The sequence below is a fragment of the Sphaeramia orbicularis genome, chromosome 20 (genome assembly GCF_902148855.1).
Source record: "Sphaeramia orbicularis chromosome 20, fSphaOr1.1, whole genome shotgun sequence".
In the NCBI taxonomy this organism is placed as follows: Eukaryota; Metazoa; Chordata; class Actinopteri; order Kurtiformes; family Apogonidae; genus Sphaeramia; species Sphaeramia orbicularis.
Genome location: NC_043976.1, coordinates 3,543,904 through 3,564,353, shown reverse-complemented (window position 1 = coordinate 3,564,353; position 20,450 = coordinate 3,543,904). Strand labels below are relative to the sequence as shown.

At 40.5% G+C, this 20,450-nt stretch overlaps 1 protein-coding gene across 11 annotated transcripts in view; it reads right to left on the bottom strand.

Annotated features, from left to right (window-relative positions):
- arhgap28 (Rho GTPase activating protein 28) overlaps positions 1–20,450 on the bottom strand; it is a 54,830-nt gene that overhangs the window by 21,836 nt on the left and 12,544 nt on the right. For 5 of the 11 annotated variants that reach the window (XM_030123263.1, XM_030123264.1, XM_030123256.1 and 2 more), the window contains exons 1-8: positions 15,981–16,487; positions 13,573–13,598; positions 3,598–3,794; positions 3,290–3,513; positions 2,156–2,267; positions 1,729–1,961; positions 1,358–1,514; positions 1,112–1,203 (exon numbers count right to left, since the gene is read on the bottom strand). In XM_030123263.1, coding sequence (XP_029979123.1) covers positions 1,112–1,203; positions 1,358–1,514; positions 1,729–1,961; positions 2,156–2,267; positions 3,290–3,513; positions 3,598–3,793 — 1,014 coding nt within the window. In that variant the 5' untranslated portion in view covers position 3,794; positions 13,573–13,598; positions 15,981–16,487. Of the gene's footprint in view, positions 1–1,111; positions 1,204–1,357; positions 1,515–1,728; positions 1,962–2,155; positions 2,268–3,289; positions 3,514–3,597; positions 3,795–8,601; positions 8,749–8,941; positions 8,968–9,820; positions 9,867–13,572; positions 13,599–15,980; positions 16,488–20,450 lie in introns of those variants that run through there. The other 6 variants (XM_030123259.1, XM_030123258.1, XM_030123265.1 and 3 more) reach the window with 6 other exon arrangements.

Sequence of the window (20,450 nt, the reverse complement as noted above, 5' to 3'; positions counted from 1 at the left end):
TAGATGTTACCTGCTCGACAGTTTCGACTGTGACAACAGTTTTCCTCAGAAGCATCATCCAACGTGATGTGTGCATGATAAATGACACGTCAGTAGCAAGTCGGATGAGGACTGGAGTCATGGTCGAAACTGTCAAGCAGGTAAAATCTAAAAACTATACACTGTCTGAACAAAAGAAAAAAAGAAAAGTATAATCTCATGCTAACAGCTAACCACAGGAATGTACAGTTCTTCTTCTCATCAGAGGCTAGCTCTATCTGACATCCACAACTACTGTTGAAACTGAGAGCACAGTTCAGACATTTGACATACCCAAAAACTTTTTGTTCAGTTCAGGAAAAGACCACAGGTTGGGTTAAATCAGTGGTTCCCAACCTTTTTTTGGCTCATGACCCCATTTTAACGTCACAAATTTCCGTTGACCCCGGACATTCAAAACGGAGACTTTTTCTTTTTTTGCTAAAATTAATTTGTTTTTGATTATGTAATAGTTTGCTACACTATGTTGCAAATAAATGTTAATTTTAGACGATTTTTAGTCTATATAATGTATATTATTATGGACGGAGGCCGAAAAGCCAGGTGTAGATTACTGCACAAAGTGAGAATTTTATTTTCCTTGGTCAGGATATGTACAGTCAGTCCAGCTTGGATTTAGAAGGCTGCAAATTAATACTGAACAAACAAGAACCGAAACTATGAATTATTAAAGAGCTGCAGCATCTGAAACTGACCACAGTGAACATTTGAAAGATAAACAGAACCACAGTGCTTGAGTTTCAGCTTCAGAGTTTGTCATGTCTTTTATGGATTGTGATTATCTCTCTGAAATCACCATATATTTTTATTAGTAAGTAGGTTTTATTTATTTATTTATTTATTTATTTTTCAACCAATTAATGGGAATTTCAGGTGACCCCACATGGGTCCCGACCCCAAGGTTGAAAAACACTGGGTTACACAGACTCAAATCCCTGTTATCCTAAAAAAAAAAAAAAAAGAAAGACTTGTATTTTAATGTAGTGCTTTCTGTTTCTTTTTGTACTTACTGAGATGTAGAAAAAAACAAAACCAGACTCCATACTTTTCTAGCCTGTGACAGATTATTCACCTTCTGGAAGACGATGGGAACTTTGACCCCTGGAAACTTCTTCCTGTCATTCTCCAGCAGCGTCTTCAGAGGAACACCAAACACACCACTGTCTGATGGACAAAAACAAAGACAAAAAGACAAGAAGAGTAAAAGACAGAAAAGAGCAAAAAACAAAACTAAATAAAAATGATGTGAGAGATACAACTAAACATAGACAAAGTTGACATAAAACATGAAAAGGGTTGCAGTGTAAATGAAACACACCTCGAGTCCTGCATCGCGGGGGTCGGGTGCGTTTGGTCTGAAAACCCAGCGTGAGCAGGAAGGTGGAGAGTTCGATGTGAGAGATGAAGCCGATCCGGGTCAGGTCAGCTGACGACAGGTCATCCAATGAAGTGAGACACTGGGAGACAGGTCCAAACTACGCACAAAAAGACACACACACATGCAATCACTGGAGTACTACATCTCCCAGCATGCCTCAGTAACAGGCAGGACATGACCTCGGATCAGACAGACTACTATGATGACACACAAAGACCATTCTGGAACAAAAAATTGAAACGTTACAACATCACAGCCAATTAAATCAAATCAACACAAAATATTCAATAAATGTCAGGAGTCAGTCTCACTGGCAGGTCACTGTTGTCGTCTCCATGGAAATGATGGCAGTCCCAACAGCTCCCGCCCTTTTTGTGTTCAGCCACTCCCTCTGAGTATGGAGAGTCCCGCAGCAGCCAATCAGCTCGTCTGAAGCAACTTACAGATGGAGAGTGTGTTTCTACTGGACAGTGTGCATCTGTGGGTGGAGACTGGTGTTCAGGAACCTGATCCTCTAAGATGAAAGTGGGAAGAGTTGCTCGCACTGCAGACAGACAGGTCATCAGACAGACAGACGGAAGGGTCATCAGACAGACTGTCAGTTATACATACAGACAGGTAGGTCATCAGACAGACAAAGAGACTGATTAGAAGATAGATAGAAAGGTAATCAGACAGACAGACAGGTCATCAGATAGACTGACAGACAGGTATTCAGACAGACAGACAGACAGGTACCTTTTTGTGTACTCCTTCTTATGGTCTTTGTCGTAATGTGGTATCGACTTGGTAATGACTCAGCACTTTGAGAGGAGGGGGAGGGGCATCTGTCTGCTGACTCGTCATCAGTCTGTAGAATACATAAAAACAGACAGACAGGCAGAAAGACAGACAGACAGAATGAGCAAGTCTGAACCTCAGTGGGGTGTTTTCCTTCATACTCCAGGATGAAAAACCAGGATTCAGCGGGACCAGGTTGTCAAAGTGTGGTTCAGGAGTCCTAGATTGGACACTACAGGGTGGGGAAGCAAAATGTACAATGAACATTTAGTTGTTTTTTCTCAGCAGACATTATGTCAATTGTTTTGAAACCAAACATATATTGATGTCATAATCATACCTAACACTATTATCCATACCTTTTCACAAACTTTTGCCCATATGAGTAATCAGGAAAGCAAACGTCAAAGAGTGTGTGATTTGCTGAATGCACTCGTCACACCAAAGGAGATTTCAAAAATAGTTGGAGTGTCCATAAAGACTGTTTATAATGGAAAGAAGAGAATGACTATGAGCAAAACTATTACCAGAAAGTCTGGAAGATACTATTAAAGAAGAATGGGAGAAGTTGTCACCCCAATATTTGAGGAACACTTGCGCAAGTTTCAGGAAGCGTGTGAAGGCAGTTATTGAGAAAGAAGGAGGACACATAGAATAAAAACATTTTCTATTATGGACATTTTCTTGTGGCAAATAAATTCTCATGACTTTCAATAAACTAACTGGTCATACACTGTCTTTCAATCCCTGCCTCAAAATATTGTACATTTTGCTTCCCCACCCTATAGAATCCAGACCCGAACCACATGGAATTGGTCCGGGTCTGAATTGGACCCCAGAGTCCAGACCCAAACCACATGGATGATCTATGTGGTTCCGGCCTGTCCAGTGCCCACCGCGCCATCATCAATAGAAGATCTAGAAGATGAAAACCGGTCCAACTATGGATGGACGTAAATGTAATGACATGACATAATCTCAAAATGATGACAGTGAATGTGTGTCACTTATAAAACTGTCCAATGAAATGTTTGTATTTCAAATAATGTCTGAGTGGAAGGGGCGGGGCCTATGCCATCTAAAGGAATGAACCTCAGTGAAGATGTCCCGCACGTCTCTGATTGGCTGCCTGTTTGTCTTCTTCAGCGTCTCATTGTAGTTGTCCAGCCTCCTCTTCACCGTGGCGACCTGTTGCTGTGTCAGGGTGGACAGCAGCGCCTCGGCTGATGGCAGAACCTCCTGCTCCAGTGACGATGAGCCCGTCACCAGGGAGGAAAGCCCCGCCTCCGTCAGCCACACCTCCTCCAGCTCTACCTCTGCAGATAAACACAGAGACAGGGCTGAAGAACATGAGGTCCCACTCTGTAGGTAAACTCAGACAAGAGGAAAGTCCACCTCACCGTCCATACTCTTCCTCTCCTCTTCTTCTTCCTCTTCATCCTCCGCTTCCTCCCCATCCCGCTCCTCTTCGATACTCTGTACTTCCCTCCAGTAGGTCTCCATGGTAACCTGCCGCGGGTCAGAGTTTACTGCCTGACCGGTTGGGGGAGGGGCTGAGGAGGTGGGGAGGGCAGTGGTTGGTGACGACGACAACATCCTGCAGCCAATCAGAGATGACCAACAGTACCACAGATTAGTAAAGTCTGGATTAGTTCATTATGAATGATTTCAAATTTTTTATATTTGGTTCATTTAGGTTTGATTAATATAGGTTTTGAAGGATTAGTTATTTCTGGTTTAGTTTCTGCAAGTATTGGTGGAGTTTTGACTTCAGTCTTTTTATTACCTCCGCCAAAGAGGTTATGTTTTTGTCAGTGTTCGTTTGTCTGTCTCTCTGTTTGTTTGTCTGTCTGTCTGTGTGCAAGATAACTCAAAAAGTTATGGATGGATTTGGAAGAAATTTTCAGGAAATGTTGATACTGGCACAAGGAACAAATGATTAAATTTTGGTGGTGATCAGGGGTGGGGTGGGGGGGCACTGACAGAGGTCTGTGCTCTACAAGTGCTTTTCTAGAAAAGAGAGCGCAGACTTCCACCAAGGACAGACAGACAGACAGACAGACAGACAGACAGACGGACAGACGGACATGGGGGGGAAGCACTGATCTGCTTTGGCGGAGGTCTGCGCTCTCTGAGTGCTTCTAGTTCTTAAAGTTTTTAACCCTTTCATGCCTTAATCAAGATTTTTATTCATGAGTGTTTTTATTCCTCGAGGCATTAAAAAAACAATGCAATTGAAATAGTTTTTATGAACCCATTTTTCATGGAGTTACAAAAATGTCCATTCAGCTGGACACCATGCATTTAATTTTTGAAGCAAAGAAACGTATTTACTGATGAACTGTGTGAAAACTATGAAATAAAAACATTTTTAATGCAGCTAATCTGATGTTTTCTCACATTTTAACATACACTAATACTAATCATTACTCACTTCATGGAGATAATATGCAAAAAAAAACCAAACACAAAAACCTGTTAATTACAGTTTAAAAACAATAACAAACAATTGATTTCCACTCGAACATGTTAGTGCAGATCAGGTTTATCAAGAGCAGTAAAGTTACAGTAACAGTATGAACTGCAGTGTATGGGATGGTGCATGCACTGCAAAAATCTACATCTTACCAAGTGTATTTTTCTCATTTCTAGTCCAAATATCTCATCACACTTAAAATAAGACAGAATCACCTATAGAGGAACATTTTTTTGTTTGATTCAAGTGTTATGTATTGAGCCGTCCTGACTCTCACTCCAGTTCCAGGGTTTCCAGCCTGCCCTTGATTCGGAGCCTTTAAAGGTCCACCTTGGCCACACCCTCATTCTCTCTCTCGCCACCCTGGCAGCCAGACCAGCAGCACTGCTGCTCACCAGCACTTCTCCCCTTTTGTTCTGTTATTTTTTCCCAAAAACTTTTTGTATTAATAAATCATATATTTTATGGTAAGGATTTTTTCTTCCCTTATGTTGCACCCATTGAGCCAGGGCGTAACATCAAGCAAAAAAAAAATCTGCAAATGGATGAAGTGAAAATTATCTTGGTAAGATTTCTTGAAATAAGATTTTGCAGATCTATTGTCTAACAAGAAAAGCACTCGGAGAGCGCAGACCTCCACCAAGGCAGATCAGTGGGCCCCCCCTGCCCCCCCACCCCCGATCACCACCAAAATTTAATCATTTCTTCCTTGTGCCAGTATCAACATTTCCTGAAAATTCCATGAAAATCTGTCCATAACTTTTTGAGTTATCTTGCTAACAAACAAACAAACATGCACGCAAACACACAAAGCAAAACGATCACAATATCTCCTGGCAGAGATAAAAAAATAAGTTCCTATCAATGGCGGCTGCTCGTCCTTCAGACAGCGGAAACTCATTGTCGGCTTACATCAAAAAAAATTGTCAAGTTATTTAAACATAAATTCAGCCCTCCGTTCCTTTTTAAGAAAATGCTCAGTACCAAGTAGGCGTCTTTTCCAGGGACTGGACCAGTGTCCTCTCAATGTCCAGCAGAGCTGGGCTGCTCAGACGGCTTTGGCCCAGTGTGTTGTGGGTGTAAGTCTTCAGCCTTTTTAAACTACAGATGCTCCTTTCACTCTGGCCTAGCCGACAGTTTGATTGATTTAACTATCTACAAAACGATATTAAACTCGAACAAGAAATGATTAAATTATGGAACTGAAACAAGAAAACGCTGAAATTATGTTAAATTGAAACAAGGAAGTCCAATGAGTGTTTTATTTACAGTGCAAGAAATGAACGAGTAATTTCGTAGTGGTTTCTCTGATTTCACAGCAGAATGTGTGAGGGTATTGAACTGAACTGTGTCAGTGAAGGAGTAGAGCTCAAAACAGCTGTCAATCAAACGGGATTCAGCCTTTCGACTGATCCTCCAATCAGCACGTGGGATTCTGGCATCCAGCCCAGCCGAGCTCCGCCCACAGCACCGTTCACCCCCAGAGACGCCCGGCATCCGGGGGCGGGACAACATCGTGGCATTTATCCAATTACCGTCCAGTTTTGAGGCAATGAAAAAAACTGTTCCACTCAGTCCCATTGAAGCCCAGAGACGCCGGCGTCTACGGACAAATGCACTGAGCAGAGATGGAGGAGAAAACAGCGCAACGGGAATGGAGGAGAAGTGAACAACATCGCGTTTGTTGATTTGTGATAAAGCTGATTCTGAACGAACTCATCTTCGAGATGAACGTGTTCTAACACATTTGTAGTCAATAAAATGTCAACACAACCGAACATATTTAACCATTTAATTTTCGTAATTTTAGGGGAAGCCGGGCTTCCACTGCAGTCTATGAGAAATCGCCACTGGTTCCTATATCTCACTGAAAAATTCCTCTTTAAGTGATTATGTCTTATTTTAAGTGTGATGAGATATTTGGATTAGAAATGAGAAAAATACACTTGGTCAGAGTTAGATTTTTGCAGTGTGAGTGTCCACTGTGTTGGCTGATATAGAACTAAAACAACAAAATCCATGAATATACGAGAGAACAACTGTCCACTGTAGTGATCAGTATGCATGAAAGGGTTAATGTTAAAGTTGTAAAGCAAAGAATTCTGGGATGGTCACAAAAGGGGTGTGGCTTATGAAGGATTTGTGTTTAGTTTAGACTTTAAGTCTGACTTCATTCATATTCATTCTGTTCACATTAGTCAGTTAAGCTTTAATCAGATAAAAGTGCATGAAGGCAACAGTCAGATACTGAACACATCTAACAGAAACTTTAAAGAAGTTTAGTTGATGTTATTGTAAGTCACATTGTGTTCACATATTGTGGTCACTGAAGGGATGAAGCTGTGATTAAATATTGATCATTTGTGCGTGAAAGGAAGTCCTCCTCTCAGCGTATTGATCTGTGTGTTATAGTGAGTGTGGGAACCTTAGGCTAATGGTTTCTGTTCCCGGGGGACTGCAGAGTGGATCATGCAGGCTAACGCTAACTGCTGCTGCGCTTCCATTAGGAGGAAATGGATACTGTCAGCCAATCAGGGATAAATGTTTTCACTCAGGTCCTTAGACGGTAATCTGACCTGGTTATTCTCCTGCATCGCGACACGTAAATTCCTCTGAACCAGTGGCGATTTCTCATAGACTGCAGTGGAAGCCCGGCTTCCCCTAAAATTACGAAAATTAAATGGTTAAATATGTTCGGTTGTGTTGACATTTCATTGACTACAAATGTGTTAGAACACGTTCATCTCACAGACGAGTTCGTTCAGAATCAGCTTTATCACAAATCAACAAACGCGATGTTGTTCACTTCTCCTCCATTCCCGTTGCGCTGTTTTCTCCTCCATCTCTGCTCAGTGCATTTGTCCGTAGACGCCGGGCGTCTCTGGGCTTCAATGGGACTGAGTGGAACAGTTTTTTTCATTGCCTCAAAACTGGACGGTAATTGGATAAATGCCACGATGTTGTCCTGCCCCTGGATGCCAGGCGTCTCTGGGGGTGAACGGCGCTGTGGGCGGAGCTCGGCCAGGCTGGACGCCAGAATCCGAAATGCTGATTGGAGGATCAGTGGAAAGGCTGAATCCCGTTTGATTGACAGCTGTTTTCAGATCTGCTCCTTCACTGACACAGTTCAGTTTAATACCGTCGCACATACTGCTGTGAAATCACAGAAACCACTAGGAAATTACTCGTTCATTTCTTGCACCGTAAATAAAACACACTCATTGGACTTCCTTGTTTCAATTTAACATAATTTTAACGTTTTCTTGTCTCAGTTCCATATTTAATCATTTCTTGTTTGAGTTTAATATCGTTTTGTAGATAGTTCAATCAATCATACTGTCGGCTAGGTCGGAGTGAAAGGAGCATCTGTAGTTTAAAAAGGCTGAAGTCTGACACCCACAACACACTGGGCCAAGGCTGTCTAAGCAGCCCAGCTCTGCTGGACATTGAGAGGACACTGGTCCAGTCCCTGGAAAAGACGCCTACTTGGTACGATAATAATAATAATAATAATAATAATAATAATAATAATAATAATAATAATGGTCACTGACCATTTTCTTAAAAAGGAACGGAGGGCCGAATTTATGTTTAAATAACTTGACAATTTTTTTTATGTAAGCCGACAATGAGCTTCCCCTGTCTGAAAGACGAGCAGCCGCCACTGCTCTGAAGACACATGGACATCTGCAGATGTGACCAGGGTTAAACAATGAGTAACAACACATATAACACAGTTCACTTTTGTGCTTTACAGGGACACATAAATCTGTAAATGGAGGATGTTAAATAAACCATGACAAAACCAATAAAAACATCCATGGAACATGTGGATGTCTTATCAAATCCTGTTTAGCTTTAAAAGCAGCTAAAATCAAACGAAAGCTCAACACGCCCTGTTTGAGGTCGACATTTATTCAGACCTCACCTACATCTGATCCAGGACCAGGACCACTTGTAGACAAAGGTGCTGAAGATTCACAGATAAGATTCATTTCATGTAGAGCCGCCGCTACCATTATGCACAATACGCAACATGCGTAGGGCACCAGAAACCTGGGGGGCACCAAAATACCTTAATGAAAAAAAAAAAAAAATCAAAGCCATGGTAATTATAATCGAGATTTTAATTTTAACTAAGTATTGTGTATGTTATAGATGTAACAGGGTCAACTATTTAGCAGCAGTGTGGGTATGTATATTATATTGTGTATTGTTATAATTACACAAAATCTGTTCATTTTATTTCAGTTTCTTTTTGTTGCTACCTGACATTGTGGGCCTCCGGATCAGTGTGTGTGGAACTTTTGGTTTTGGTATGTTCCCCAGCGAACGGTTTACAGTGTGACGCTGCGCACTATAACTTGAGTTTTCTGTGGGAGAGGTAAGCAGCCATGTAGTTCATAGAAGTTTTTGGTTTAACCTTTGTTAATTTAATTTTTTTTTTACATGAACCAGCTAGTTTAGGCTGTATTAGGGACTTATGATGTATTTAAACATATTTCTTTATTATTTGGTTTGTGCAGGAGTGTTTTACATGGGGAATGCTGACCGGAGGTCGTTATGTTTTATCATTTTGTCAGAATAATAAACGGAGACTGCCTCCAAGGATATACGTGCGGGTCTCGTCATTAAAAGAAAAAGTACACAACGCAGAGTCCGACACCACCGGTTACATAGATACAATCTCACTTTACAATCAGAACCATTTGCTTGAAAAATGTATTATTTCAATGTAGGCTATCTTATCATTGACATACAAAGACCAAGCTACAGCTAGCAGCTAGCTAAGCAGGTGACAGCAGTATAGCAAGCACATTAAAAACATGTTGGGCCCTTGATACAAGAAAGTCACTGGAAACAACCTGTCAGAGCTGGGGGGTTGGGGGAGGGTAGCAGTCCGTGATTGTCGTGGGTGGGGGCTACATAAGATGGGCATAAAGTTAGCTGTTTTCTCTGCTTCAGACCGAACATAGGCTGCCTTGCAGTGATGAAGCCATCAGTGTTTCATCAGGAATTGATTGAGCAAAGTTTACCGAACACAGTGGCCCTTATTTGAGAACACATTTTGTGAACTTTCAACAATGCAGTGTGAAGGCTACATGTTAATAAACATGAAATGATGAAGTAAGAGATGGAATGCTCACGATTGCTCTGCGGATACTGTGGCAAGAGTGACATCTGCAGGTGGAACTGAAATTTAAAAAACAATGAAGTTCTGAGAGCAACTTGTTAGCATTAAACATTCATTGGTCAAATATTTTTTAACACTGATATGTAATCTTTGCTTAGGCTGACTTCTCTATATTTTTATTTCAGAATAGATTTAGAATGAAGTTATGATGGAATACAGTATGTATCCCAAACCAATAATTGTGCTAATTGTAATATGATTTACTTTACATTATGTAAAATCTAAATAGATTAGACTCAACTGCATTCCTGCTCAAACCGTCCTCTACAACAAAATGCAGCTTTCCATTTAAATAGTAGCATATAGTGCTTTCAGAAGTCCATGTTTAAAGATCAAAAAGTGCTGTGGTGTAAAGGGTTGGAGTGCTACATGACTCCAGTTTTAAATGTTTAAACTCTATTATATATATATATATATATTTAAAAAAAAAAATCTTAACGTTGGAGTCTCTTCCTGTGCTAATCCCCTTTCTTTGTATTTATTAAAAATATGCAGGGTCAGTGCTAAAATATGTGCAAGGAGGAGCACAGAGCCAAGATGAAGAACCAGATGACCTTAAAGCAACTGTGCTTAGGGCATCTAAATGGTTCGCAGCAGCCCTGACTACATGTGTCACTGTGATGATGCACAACGAGACGCCAAAGGAGCAAAAAGATCCGGATAAAAATTTTACAATTCATAGAAGTATCAAATCACAACAACAATGATAAAAAATAAATCACAAGATGCACAGAGAGACCAGTGAAGTCTGGAATAAACAACACAACAGTACAACAACACAACAACACAATTCTGTGTTACGTACAGATTACCTTTCATACAAACATGTTGTGTGCATACTGCTTCACATAACAAACTTAAACCCTGGTCCATTTGTGTCCAATCAGAATCATTTCAGTGTAACACAAACCAGTGGATTAGCATGAATAGTAGAATTTTCATTCATATAAAACCAAGTTATGATCAGAAAACAGCAAAGATACGACAACATTCATCATCATCTCTTCATAATGTGACCTTTGTATTTGTTCTTCTTTGTCTCATTCAGTGAGTTTTATCAGTAAAGAAATAACACTTGTACTGTTGGATCCACTGTTAGTTTAGCGATGTTAGCTTAGCACTACAGATTTTGTTTCAGTGGTGTGTTTGCTTAAATTATTCTTAACATATGCTGGTCTCACACTGTTACACTGGTTTACACATTTAAGGGCTTGTTGTTTGACATGTGTTCTGTGTTGTTTGTTATGTGAATGTATAAAATGCGAATATCTGAACAAGCGTTGTGTAGTGTTGCCATGGCGAAACAGATGGACCTGTGGCCATCCCCAGTGCCAGGTTAGAGTTAGATACTGGGGAAACCAGCCTTAAGAGGCTAGTAAACTGCAGCAAAACGCACAAATATAAATTTGAAAAACAAACACAAACTACTCTCAAATTTCGATGAATGATTAAAGTCTAATGTCGGCTGGAAACAATATAAGTGTGCTTTGTTTTATTTATACCTCAGGTCATACATGATAGGCTACTGTAGTTAATGTGTTAATCACTTGGATTGATCAGAAAACTACATTGTTTTTCACTTTATCACCAGCAGGGGGGGCATTCATCTGAAAACTAGCTGTCTGATGATGTCAGTGGGTGGGTTCATCTCTGCTGTTCACTTGTCCACCACTAGGAGCCACTGAAGTATACATATTCTTATTGAGATGGCTGTAGGTCCTATGACTACATCCATTCTGTTTCATTTCATTTGTTTGTTTATTTCGGGCATTTACAGAATACATGCAAATTCGAAATTAAAAAAAAAAAAAAAATCATTCATCTATACTCGAAAAGGAGTGGGAAGAAGAAAAACTTATTTAATCCCACCCCCATTCTCATCATCAAATAACTTAACATAATAATATTTTAAATACTCACTCCTGTCCTTTGACTTTAGGTCAGAACAATGAACAAAATAGGCCTATACCAAATTAGAATGAACTCATCTGACAGCATATACACTGCATAACCAAAATGTGTGTGGAAAAAAAATAGAAACAAAGTACATTGTTACCACACGTAACAGTTAACTGTCAACTTACATGATGATAATTACATACCAACAATTTTAAAAACAAGAAACTGCAATACCACAAGTGGTAAAGAACAGCAATAATTACAGACCAACAATGGTAAGAAAAAAACAGAAAACTATAACAGCACTAATGCTAAAGGGCAGCACATCCCAGCAATGGTCAGAACAATAGCAGAAGGTAATGGACAACACAGACCAACTACATGAGGAACAACAAACACACATGAACATTTAAGACAGAGTATTTATGGAACATCAGTTTTCAGACCCTCCATCTATATACTGGGAACAGACCCTATTTTCGTAGAACAGTTTAAATCAGTGGATATTTTGCCGTTGCTTGTGTTGGATGTCCAGACTGTTCCACAGTTTCACTCTACATACAGACACACAAAAGCGTTTACGAGTGGTTCCAAATTTGGGTAATGCGAAATCTCCAAAACCTCTCAAATTTTGAGTACTTTCCTGAATTGTGAAGTTTTTTTGTATATTACGTGGTAGTAATTTGTTGAATGCTTTAAATAAGATAATTGGTGTATAATATTTTACAAGATCATGGATTTTTAATAGTTTTGACTGAATCAAGAGATTATGAGTGTGTTCTAGAAGTCCAACCTTATGTAAGATCCGTACTAATGGTTTCTGTAATATGACTAATGGATTAAAGGTGCATTGGTAGCCGTTTCCCCACACTTCAATACAATATGTGAAGTATGAGAGGACCAAGCAACAGTAGAAAGTACGGAGTGCATTTTCATCAAGGTATGTCTTCACTTTATTTATGATTGAAAGGCTTCTGGAGATTTTTGTTTTTATGTGTCTGACGTGGGCTTTCCATGACAGTTTACTGTCTATTAGAACTCCTAAACTCCTATGTCATTATAACATGTTTACAGTGATACCACATTGAATCCAATCACAGGTAATGACAGGTGACATCAGTTCAGAGGATCTGTTTGATCACATGACATCCTCCTATTAATGTGTTTATTTTAATCAAATACCAATAATGTCAACAAATGCAGCCTGTGATGGAGGTGATCAGAAAAGTCCTAACAGAAGATGAAGATGATGAATGGATTGTTGAGTTAGTGTTAGTTAACTCTGTTAATGAATGTGCTAGTTGTAGGTAATTGTTAACCCTGTTTATCTGCTTCAGTCCTGACACTCCTGTGTACTGTCAGCAGGTTGTTGAGTAGTTTGTGTCATATCTGTACCGTTCTTCTTTTCTTTTCGGCTGTTCCCTTCGGGGGTCGCCACAGCAAATCTTCCTCTGTTTAACTCTATCCTCTGTATCCTCTTCTCTCACACCAACTACCTTCATGTCCTCTTTTACTACATCCATAAATCTGGTCTGGTCTAGACCTCCTGCCTGGCAGTTCCAGCCACAGCATCCTCCTACCAATATATTCACTGTATCATTAAGTTCCTACATTGGAAAATGTTTAAATAATACTCATTATTGATCAGTTATTGGTGATTAGTTTTCAGTTATTAGGTATTACTCATTAGGTATGAGTTTTTAATCATTTGTTATAAGCTAACTCATTAGTTGTAAGTAACCAGTTATTGGTATTTATTAATCAGTAGTTATTGAGTATCATTTATCATCTGAGTCTCAGACTTACCTCCGGTTGCTTCGGCTGCTCGTCCTCTGTGTGGAGGAGAGAGAGAGAGACGGACAGATGCAGAGGGGCGGAGCTACACACAGGAAGTCTGAGCTCCAGGTTTAGAACAGCAGCTGGACCTTAATGGACTCTGAAAAATGGCTCAGAATTATGGTGATTACTGAAACCATGTGTGATCCACAGTGACAGCACTTGGCTGTGCCGGCACAAAACAAATTCATTGGTTCAAGGAAAAGCAGGAGACATGCATGAAGTTTTTAACAATTTATCATTTATTGATATATAATGAAATTAAAATGATAGGAATTCCTAAGAAATAAAGAAACAATAGTTAAAGACAAATTACCCCTTTACTTTATATTACAAACCCAGTCAGCTGTGCCAATAAAATAATTCAGGTTTTGGATGATTTTGGTAGTTTTTCAGGGTACAAAATCAATTTCGTAATCAAGTCTTTAGCGAAGCAGCTTACAGATGTGCAGATACCCTTCCATCTCTCCTCAGATAGCTTTAGCTACCTGGGGGTTACTATTGCTCATTCATTTCAGGAGCTGCATACACAAAACTTTGATAAGTTATTAATCAAGGTTAAAGTAGATCTACAAAAATGGTCCAGATTGCCACTGTCATTAGCTAGCAGAGCGCAAACCATAAAAATGCATAAAAAAAAAACATTTTGCCAAGGTTTTGTTTCTTTTTCAATGTCTTCCACTCTTCCTAACAAAAACATTCTTTAAACAAATTGATAAAATTACATTTTCATTTTTGTGGGCAGGAAAGGTTGCAAGAATACGGAAAAGTGCTCTGCAAGCGGCAAGGTAGGAGGGAGCATTGAGGCTACCTATTTTTATTTTTTATTACTGGGTAGCAAATACACAAATTACTCAGCTGGCAATACGAGGTGGAGTTAGATTGGTGTAAAATGGAGTCTCTTTCTTGTCATACAACTTCACTTGGAGCTTTGACATGCTCTCCCTTACCTATCCCAACAAGAAAATATGCCAGCAACCCAGTGGTCTTGTCAGCTTTGAAGATATGGACACAATTTTGTAAACATTTCAAATTATATGATTTTACTCTTCTCAAACCGTTATGTAATAACCATTACTTTTTGCCCTCCAAACTTGACTCTGCATTCATACTCTGGAAGGACAAAGGTATTAAATCATTCAGAGAACTATTCCTGAGTGGTACATTTGCAGATTTCAAAAGTGTATCAAGCAACTGTGATCTCCCCCAAAACCATTTTTTCTGCAGTCTTTTTGTTAAGGAACTTTGCACTACATTTCCATATTTGCCTGACGATAACGTGACAAATATTTTAGACAAACCAGTAACTCAGTAAACCAGTAAAATATATACTTACATTCTCCACTTGACAAAACTAAGCAGGAGTGGGAGGCTGAGCTGGAAGTCCAGTTTCAAGATGATTGGTGGGATAAAGCTAAATTACAAGTCAACCACTCCTCATCCTGTGCCCGTCTCAACCTAATACAATTTAAGGTGCTACATAAGATGCACTTATGCAAAGCTAAATTGGCAACATATTTTGCTGGTACTGATGAAGCATGTAATAGATGTGCCTCTGTCCTGTCCCACCTTGCCCATACCTTTTGGTCCTGCTCAAGGTTGTCAGGTTTCTGGAAGAATTTTTTTAAGATTATGTCTACAGTTCTAGACACTGATATAACACCCAGCCCACTTATTGCCATCTTTGGAGTCCCCCTGAATTATCCTAAATTCACCACACAGAAACTAAATGTGTTAACCTTTGCTTCTTTGATTGCATGTAGATGTATCCTCCTACTTTGGAAGTCACCTAAACGTCCAGCAGAACACACCTGGATAATGGGCATAATGTCTTTCTTGAAACTGGAAAGGATCAAATTTTCTCTCAGAGGATCAACTGAGAAATTTTACATTACATCAAAGCCTTTCCTCTCTTACGTTGATAAAACATCTATAGAAAACAGAACAGAACAGTACAGAACAGCTATAACACTCATAATTAAGTGAATGTGGACCAATATGGGTTGGGGTGGGTACTACTTTTCTCTTTTTTTTCTTTCTTAGTTTAAGTTGTTGTTGTTTGTTGGTTTTCAGAAAACTGGAAAATTGGACATGTGCTGAGAGGATATGTATACTTAAAATGTGTCCTAATAAAAAGATTATTAAAAAAAAAAAAGACTAATTACCTTTATTCGACAATTATTAATTCAAGGTTAAAATGATTGTTTTTAAAATAGACACAAGATAAAATACACTCAAATAAGAACTAGGCAGGGTTCTTACTGTGGAGAGATTCTATCACAGTCTTTTGTTATACACCAACATGTGAGCACCTCATGAGCAAAAAAACACAATATACACTACAAAATTATCAAATGTGACCACCACCATGGGCCTACCCCACATGCAGATAAATCCCACACGTACTCCCTACAGCTCGTCCTCCTGCCTAGGAAAAGATAAAACAAACAATGCAATGTCAGTTGGTCCGAGTAACAATTTTTGTCCAGTTAAGTTAGACAGTGTTCAGTGTAACAGTGGGTTAAAACAAAGTCCTGGATGCAGTTCATATAGTTTGAACACTCAGAGGGACAGTACATTGGCTGTCCAATGGAAAAGTGAAATAATCCAGCTGATCACCCAGGTAGGACACAGGCTCCCCACATAGGCCAAGCAATATGGATGGACTGTTTTCCTGGAGGTAAAACAGCAGCCTGGCACCTCAGTCTGAAACTTTTCAACACAAAGCAGACAGCAGGGGTCACACCAACAGCTCCACCACATCTAAACTGCCACACACCTAACAGCCATCCTCTTATTGGATTCAGGTCAACTGGCTCTAATTATCCCCACCTGGACTTATAAAGACTGCAAGCCACCCAGCCCAACCCACACAGAGCAGTGCTCTAACCTGTTTTACATGTTAAAACAAGTGTTCAGAGAACGCAAACCTCTGCCAAGCACCACGAACGGTGTGCATGTGTGGATCGACTATTTCTTTTTAAATTAAACATTTTCAAGGTTGTTCCATACAGCAGAAAAAGTTGAATCTTGGTACCAGTCATGTGTTTGTCAAATTATATTCAATTCCAATCAATATTTGTTGAGTTCTAATGAAAAATGTGTCGTAAATGGGATTTTCAATGTTAAATGTAAATGTCCACAGAGTCCACATTCCACAGTGGATGTGGATAATTTTGTGCCAGATACAAGATATTGTTCTAAGCTATGGGTGGATCAAATTGGAGGCTAATCAGAGTCGTTTAGAATTTTTTATGAATTTTTGAAAATTGCTCAATGATGAGAGATAGGAAAATTGTAGATTTTGTGACCTTACTGTGACCTTGAACTTTGGCCTACTTGGCCCAAAATTTAATGGGTTGGTCCCAGGGCCTAGGCCTATCTGTGGGGACAATTTGGGAAAGATGGGTGGAAGAGTTTGCCCATAAAGTTGCTAACAAACAAACATGCAAACAAACACACAAAGCAAAGTGATCACAATACCTCCTGGCAGAGGTAATAACAAGGCTCCACCCATTCATTCATCTACAGATGAGGGAGAAACACTGCTTCATCAGAACTTAATGGAGCAAGTGTGTTACCAAATAGAAATGCAACAACTAATAGGTACTGTATGAATACCAATAAACACCACTGCAACAGACAGCCCGCTCATCCAAGCCAACAAAAGCCTACAAAAAAAGTATTACAAGAAAATTGCTGATCTCAAGGAGGACATCCAGTGGCTCTCCGCAGAACTAGCAAAGAAAGACGCACAACTCTCTAGTGTCTCCAGCCACCTCCCCTTACTGTCCAGCCTCTTTCTGAAGAGTACGGAGAAGTCCATAGCCCCCTCCGATGATCCGGTGTTATGGGACTCTTCCTCTGTCTGTCCTCGTCCCTCCTGTTCAACACCCTGGTCTGATGTGGTGATACGTGGCCGTGGTCGCAAAAAGAATGTGAGCAAAGTTTCATTACCACTGAGAACCAGCACATCAAACCACTCTGGTGTCCTGTCAGTGGAGGATGCTCCACCCCGTCATCCCCCCACTGTGGCCAGTGTGCCACCTGTTGTGCCGAATTCTACTCCCTGCCGAAAACTGCATCGGGCAGCAGCTGCCGAAAACAGCTCCTCTTCCTAAGTCAGCCATGAAGAGGGCAATGTGCACCAAATTCACCCAGCCACACCAGAATAGCTCCAAATGTGAGCTGCTAAAGTTATTTTACTCCTTTAACTTCGCAAGCTCATTTCAGTGGGGGATGCAGTTTTCAGCAGTACCTGGTGCCGAATTCTGCTCCCTGCCGAAAACTGCATCCCCAGCCGTGGAAGATACAGTTTTAGTATCTGTTTTTATTGTTATCTATTTTGTGTGTTGTGTGTCTAAGATTTAACTTTTGAAAGTTTTATATACCTTACAGTTGGCACATTCTTTAATATTAAACAGACAAAAAACATAACAGCAACATTGTCCTCTTCATGGCTGACTTATGAATGGGGAGCAGTTTTTGGCAGGGAGTAGAATTTGGCACTACACCTCCCATCTCACCTTGCTCAGTCCAGGAACCGGCCCCTGCTGACATCCTGGCTGCCTCTGAGCTGGTTATCGGCAACAATTATGACACTGGTCCTCCAGTGAAACCTTCTATTCCAGGTCTCTGATTCTCTAGCCATCCTCTACAGGAGGTGGTTTGCCATCACTCTGGCGGTCCCATGGAGTAACCCCCTGGAGGGTGCACCATCCTCCAAAAACTGCTAGAGCTGCTGGTCTCACTGCCGTCTATCATTATCCTAGTCATCATCCATGTCGGCTTCAATGATACTTCTCTCCAACAGTCCGAGATGACAAAGGTACATTTTTAAAAACTTTTTGATAGACTAAAAGGATGCAGGAAGTCTGTTTTTATCTTGGGAGCCCCTGCTCTCTTTTGCTTGTGGTGTGGGGCGTTTCAGCAGGCTCCTCAGCCTAAACATCTGGCTCCAGCCCGCCTGTTCCCTGACTGGTTTCAGTTTTATTGGCAATTTTAATTAATTCTGGAACCATTCCTCATTTTACAAACCCGATGGTGTCCACCCCTCTAGACTAGGCAGGAAGATTTTGGCACAAAATATCCACCACACTGTCCTGACCATGGACATATGTACGTATATATGTCTATGGTCCTGACCACAACATCAACATCCACGCCTGTATGAATATGCTCTCTCTCGTCTTCTGCGGCGATGCCACAGGTCACAGCTCACATCGCTGTTCCCTTCACCAGCTCCCCCTGCAGGTTACCATGCCTAGAGTCTCTTCCCTTATAGCCTGTCATGAAAATAAACACCAGCCCAATTGATGTCCTCCTCTCCCAGGCCCACACCATAGACAGTGACATCCCTCACTCACACCAGCTCCTCTTTGTGGAATGATCTCTCCACTGGTCAGCATATCCCTATTCACCTTACAAACAGACATCATCATCATTATCACACCCAGACATCCCAGTGTGTTACGACCATAGGTTGTGATTGTCTATGTATGGTGTTGTCTGTATTGTGTATTCTGTTGCAAATCTGCCCTCTGTTTGTCTGTCCTCTGTCTGTCAGTGTATGTGAGCGGAGGGGGCATGTGTGGGTGCATGCACATCTGTACGCAGGTGGCGTTCACTCATTGGTCCACCCAAACTGATGGACAGGAAGCTGATTGGCTGTAGATGACTGTGCCATCTATTTCAACAGCGCTTGACAGCTGCCTGCGTGTGGTTTCTTCCTATTCCCTGTTCTGATGAACACTTCTGTGAGTTGTGCTGTGTTGAGAGTTGTGATCTGTGATTTCTTTTGGTTTGACCTGACCAGGTGTTGTGTATTTAACTCTGTGCAGCAAAGCATTACTGTAGTTCGGTATGCCAGTGACTATCCTGAATATATTTGTAAATAGATTCACTTTGTAAATTGTCACTTTTTTTTTTTTGTCACTGTAGCAGTTACGTAAGGGTGAGAAGCCTGTATTTTTTTGTTTGTTTTTTTTTTGCAGATATTGTTTTCTTCTGTTTATTTCATTTGGTGATCAGGTTAAATTTATGTTTTTTCGTTTCTTTATTTAATTTATGTGAAGGGAAGTTCGGGGATTTCAGATTGTTTTTTGTTTACTGTTTGGTGTCGCTCACCCTGTGATAAATAAATCTGCTACTTCACTTGAAAGAAAGTTCCGCAAGGTCTTCCTTGGGAGTGGGAGCAGGTAGGAAGTGCACTTTATGTTGCAGCCTAATTACCCCTAGACGGGTCGTAACACACTCCCTCTCCACTAGAGTAAACTCTCATCGCAACAGGTGTTTGTCGCCAGTCCCACCCCAGTCAGCTCCAGGTGATCTGTCACTGCTAATCTGGATGGCATTACTGAACTTTTTAAGTGTGAGAACATGGATTTTATGTTTCTGGTTGAAACGTGGCAGAGGGATAAGGAGTTTTTCCACTTAAAAGAGCTCTGTTCCCCTGGCTGCGCTGTTATTGGGACCCCTCATGTGGAATGCCATGGTGGAGGACTTGCTGTTGTGCATCGTGACAACCACCTTTGCAGACTGGTAAACTGAGGCCTTTTCCTCCTTTGAGTCTCAGATGATAAAAGTCAGGACATCTAACACTTGTTATTATGTTTTAATATATCTTTCTCCTGGCTCTTATGGGACATTTCTTATTGATTTTACAGACTTCTGATCCTCCATTATTAAACTGGAATAGATTTTCAACATTCATGTTGATGATGTCACATGTAACACAGCTGCAGAATTTTTTATTAATCACTGTCTCTTTTAACTTCATCCAACCTGTCTCTGGGCCCACACACATTAAGGGCCATACGTTGGATCTTGTTTTCTCACTCAGCCTTGAT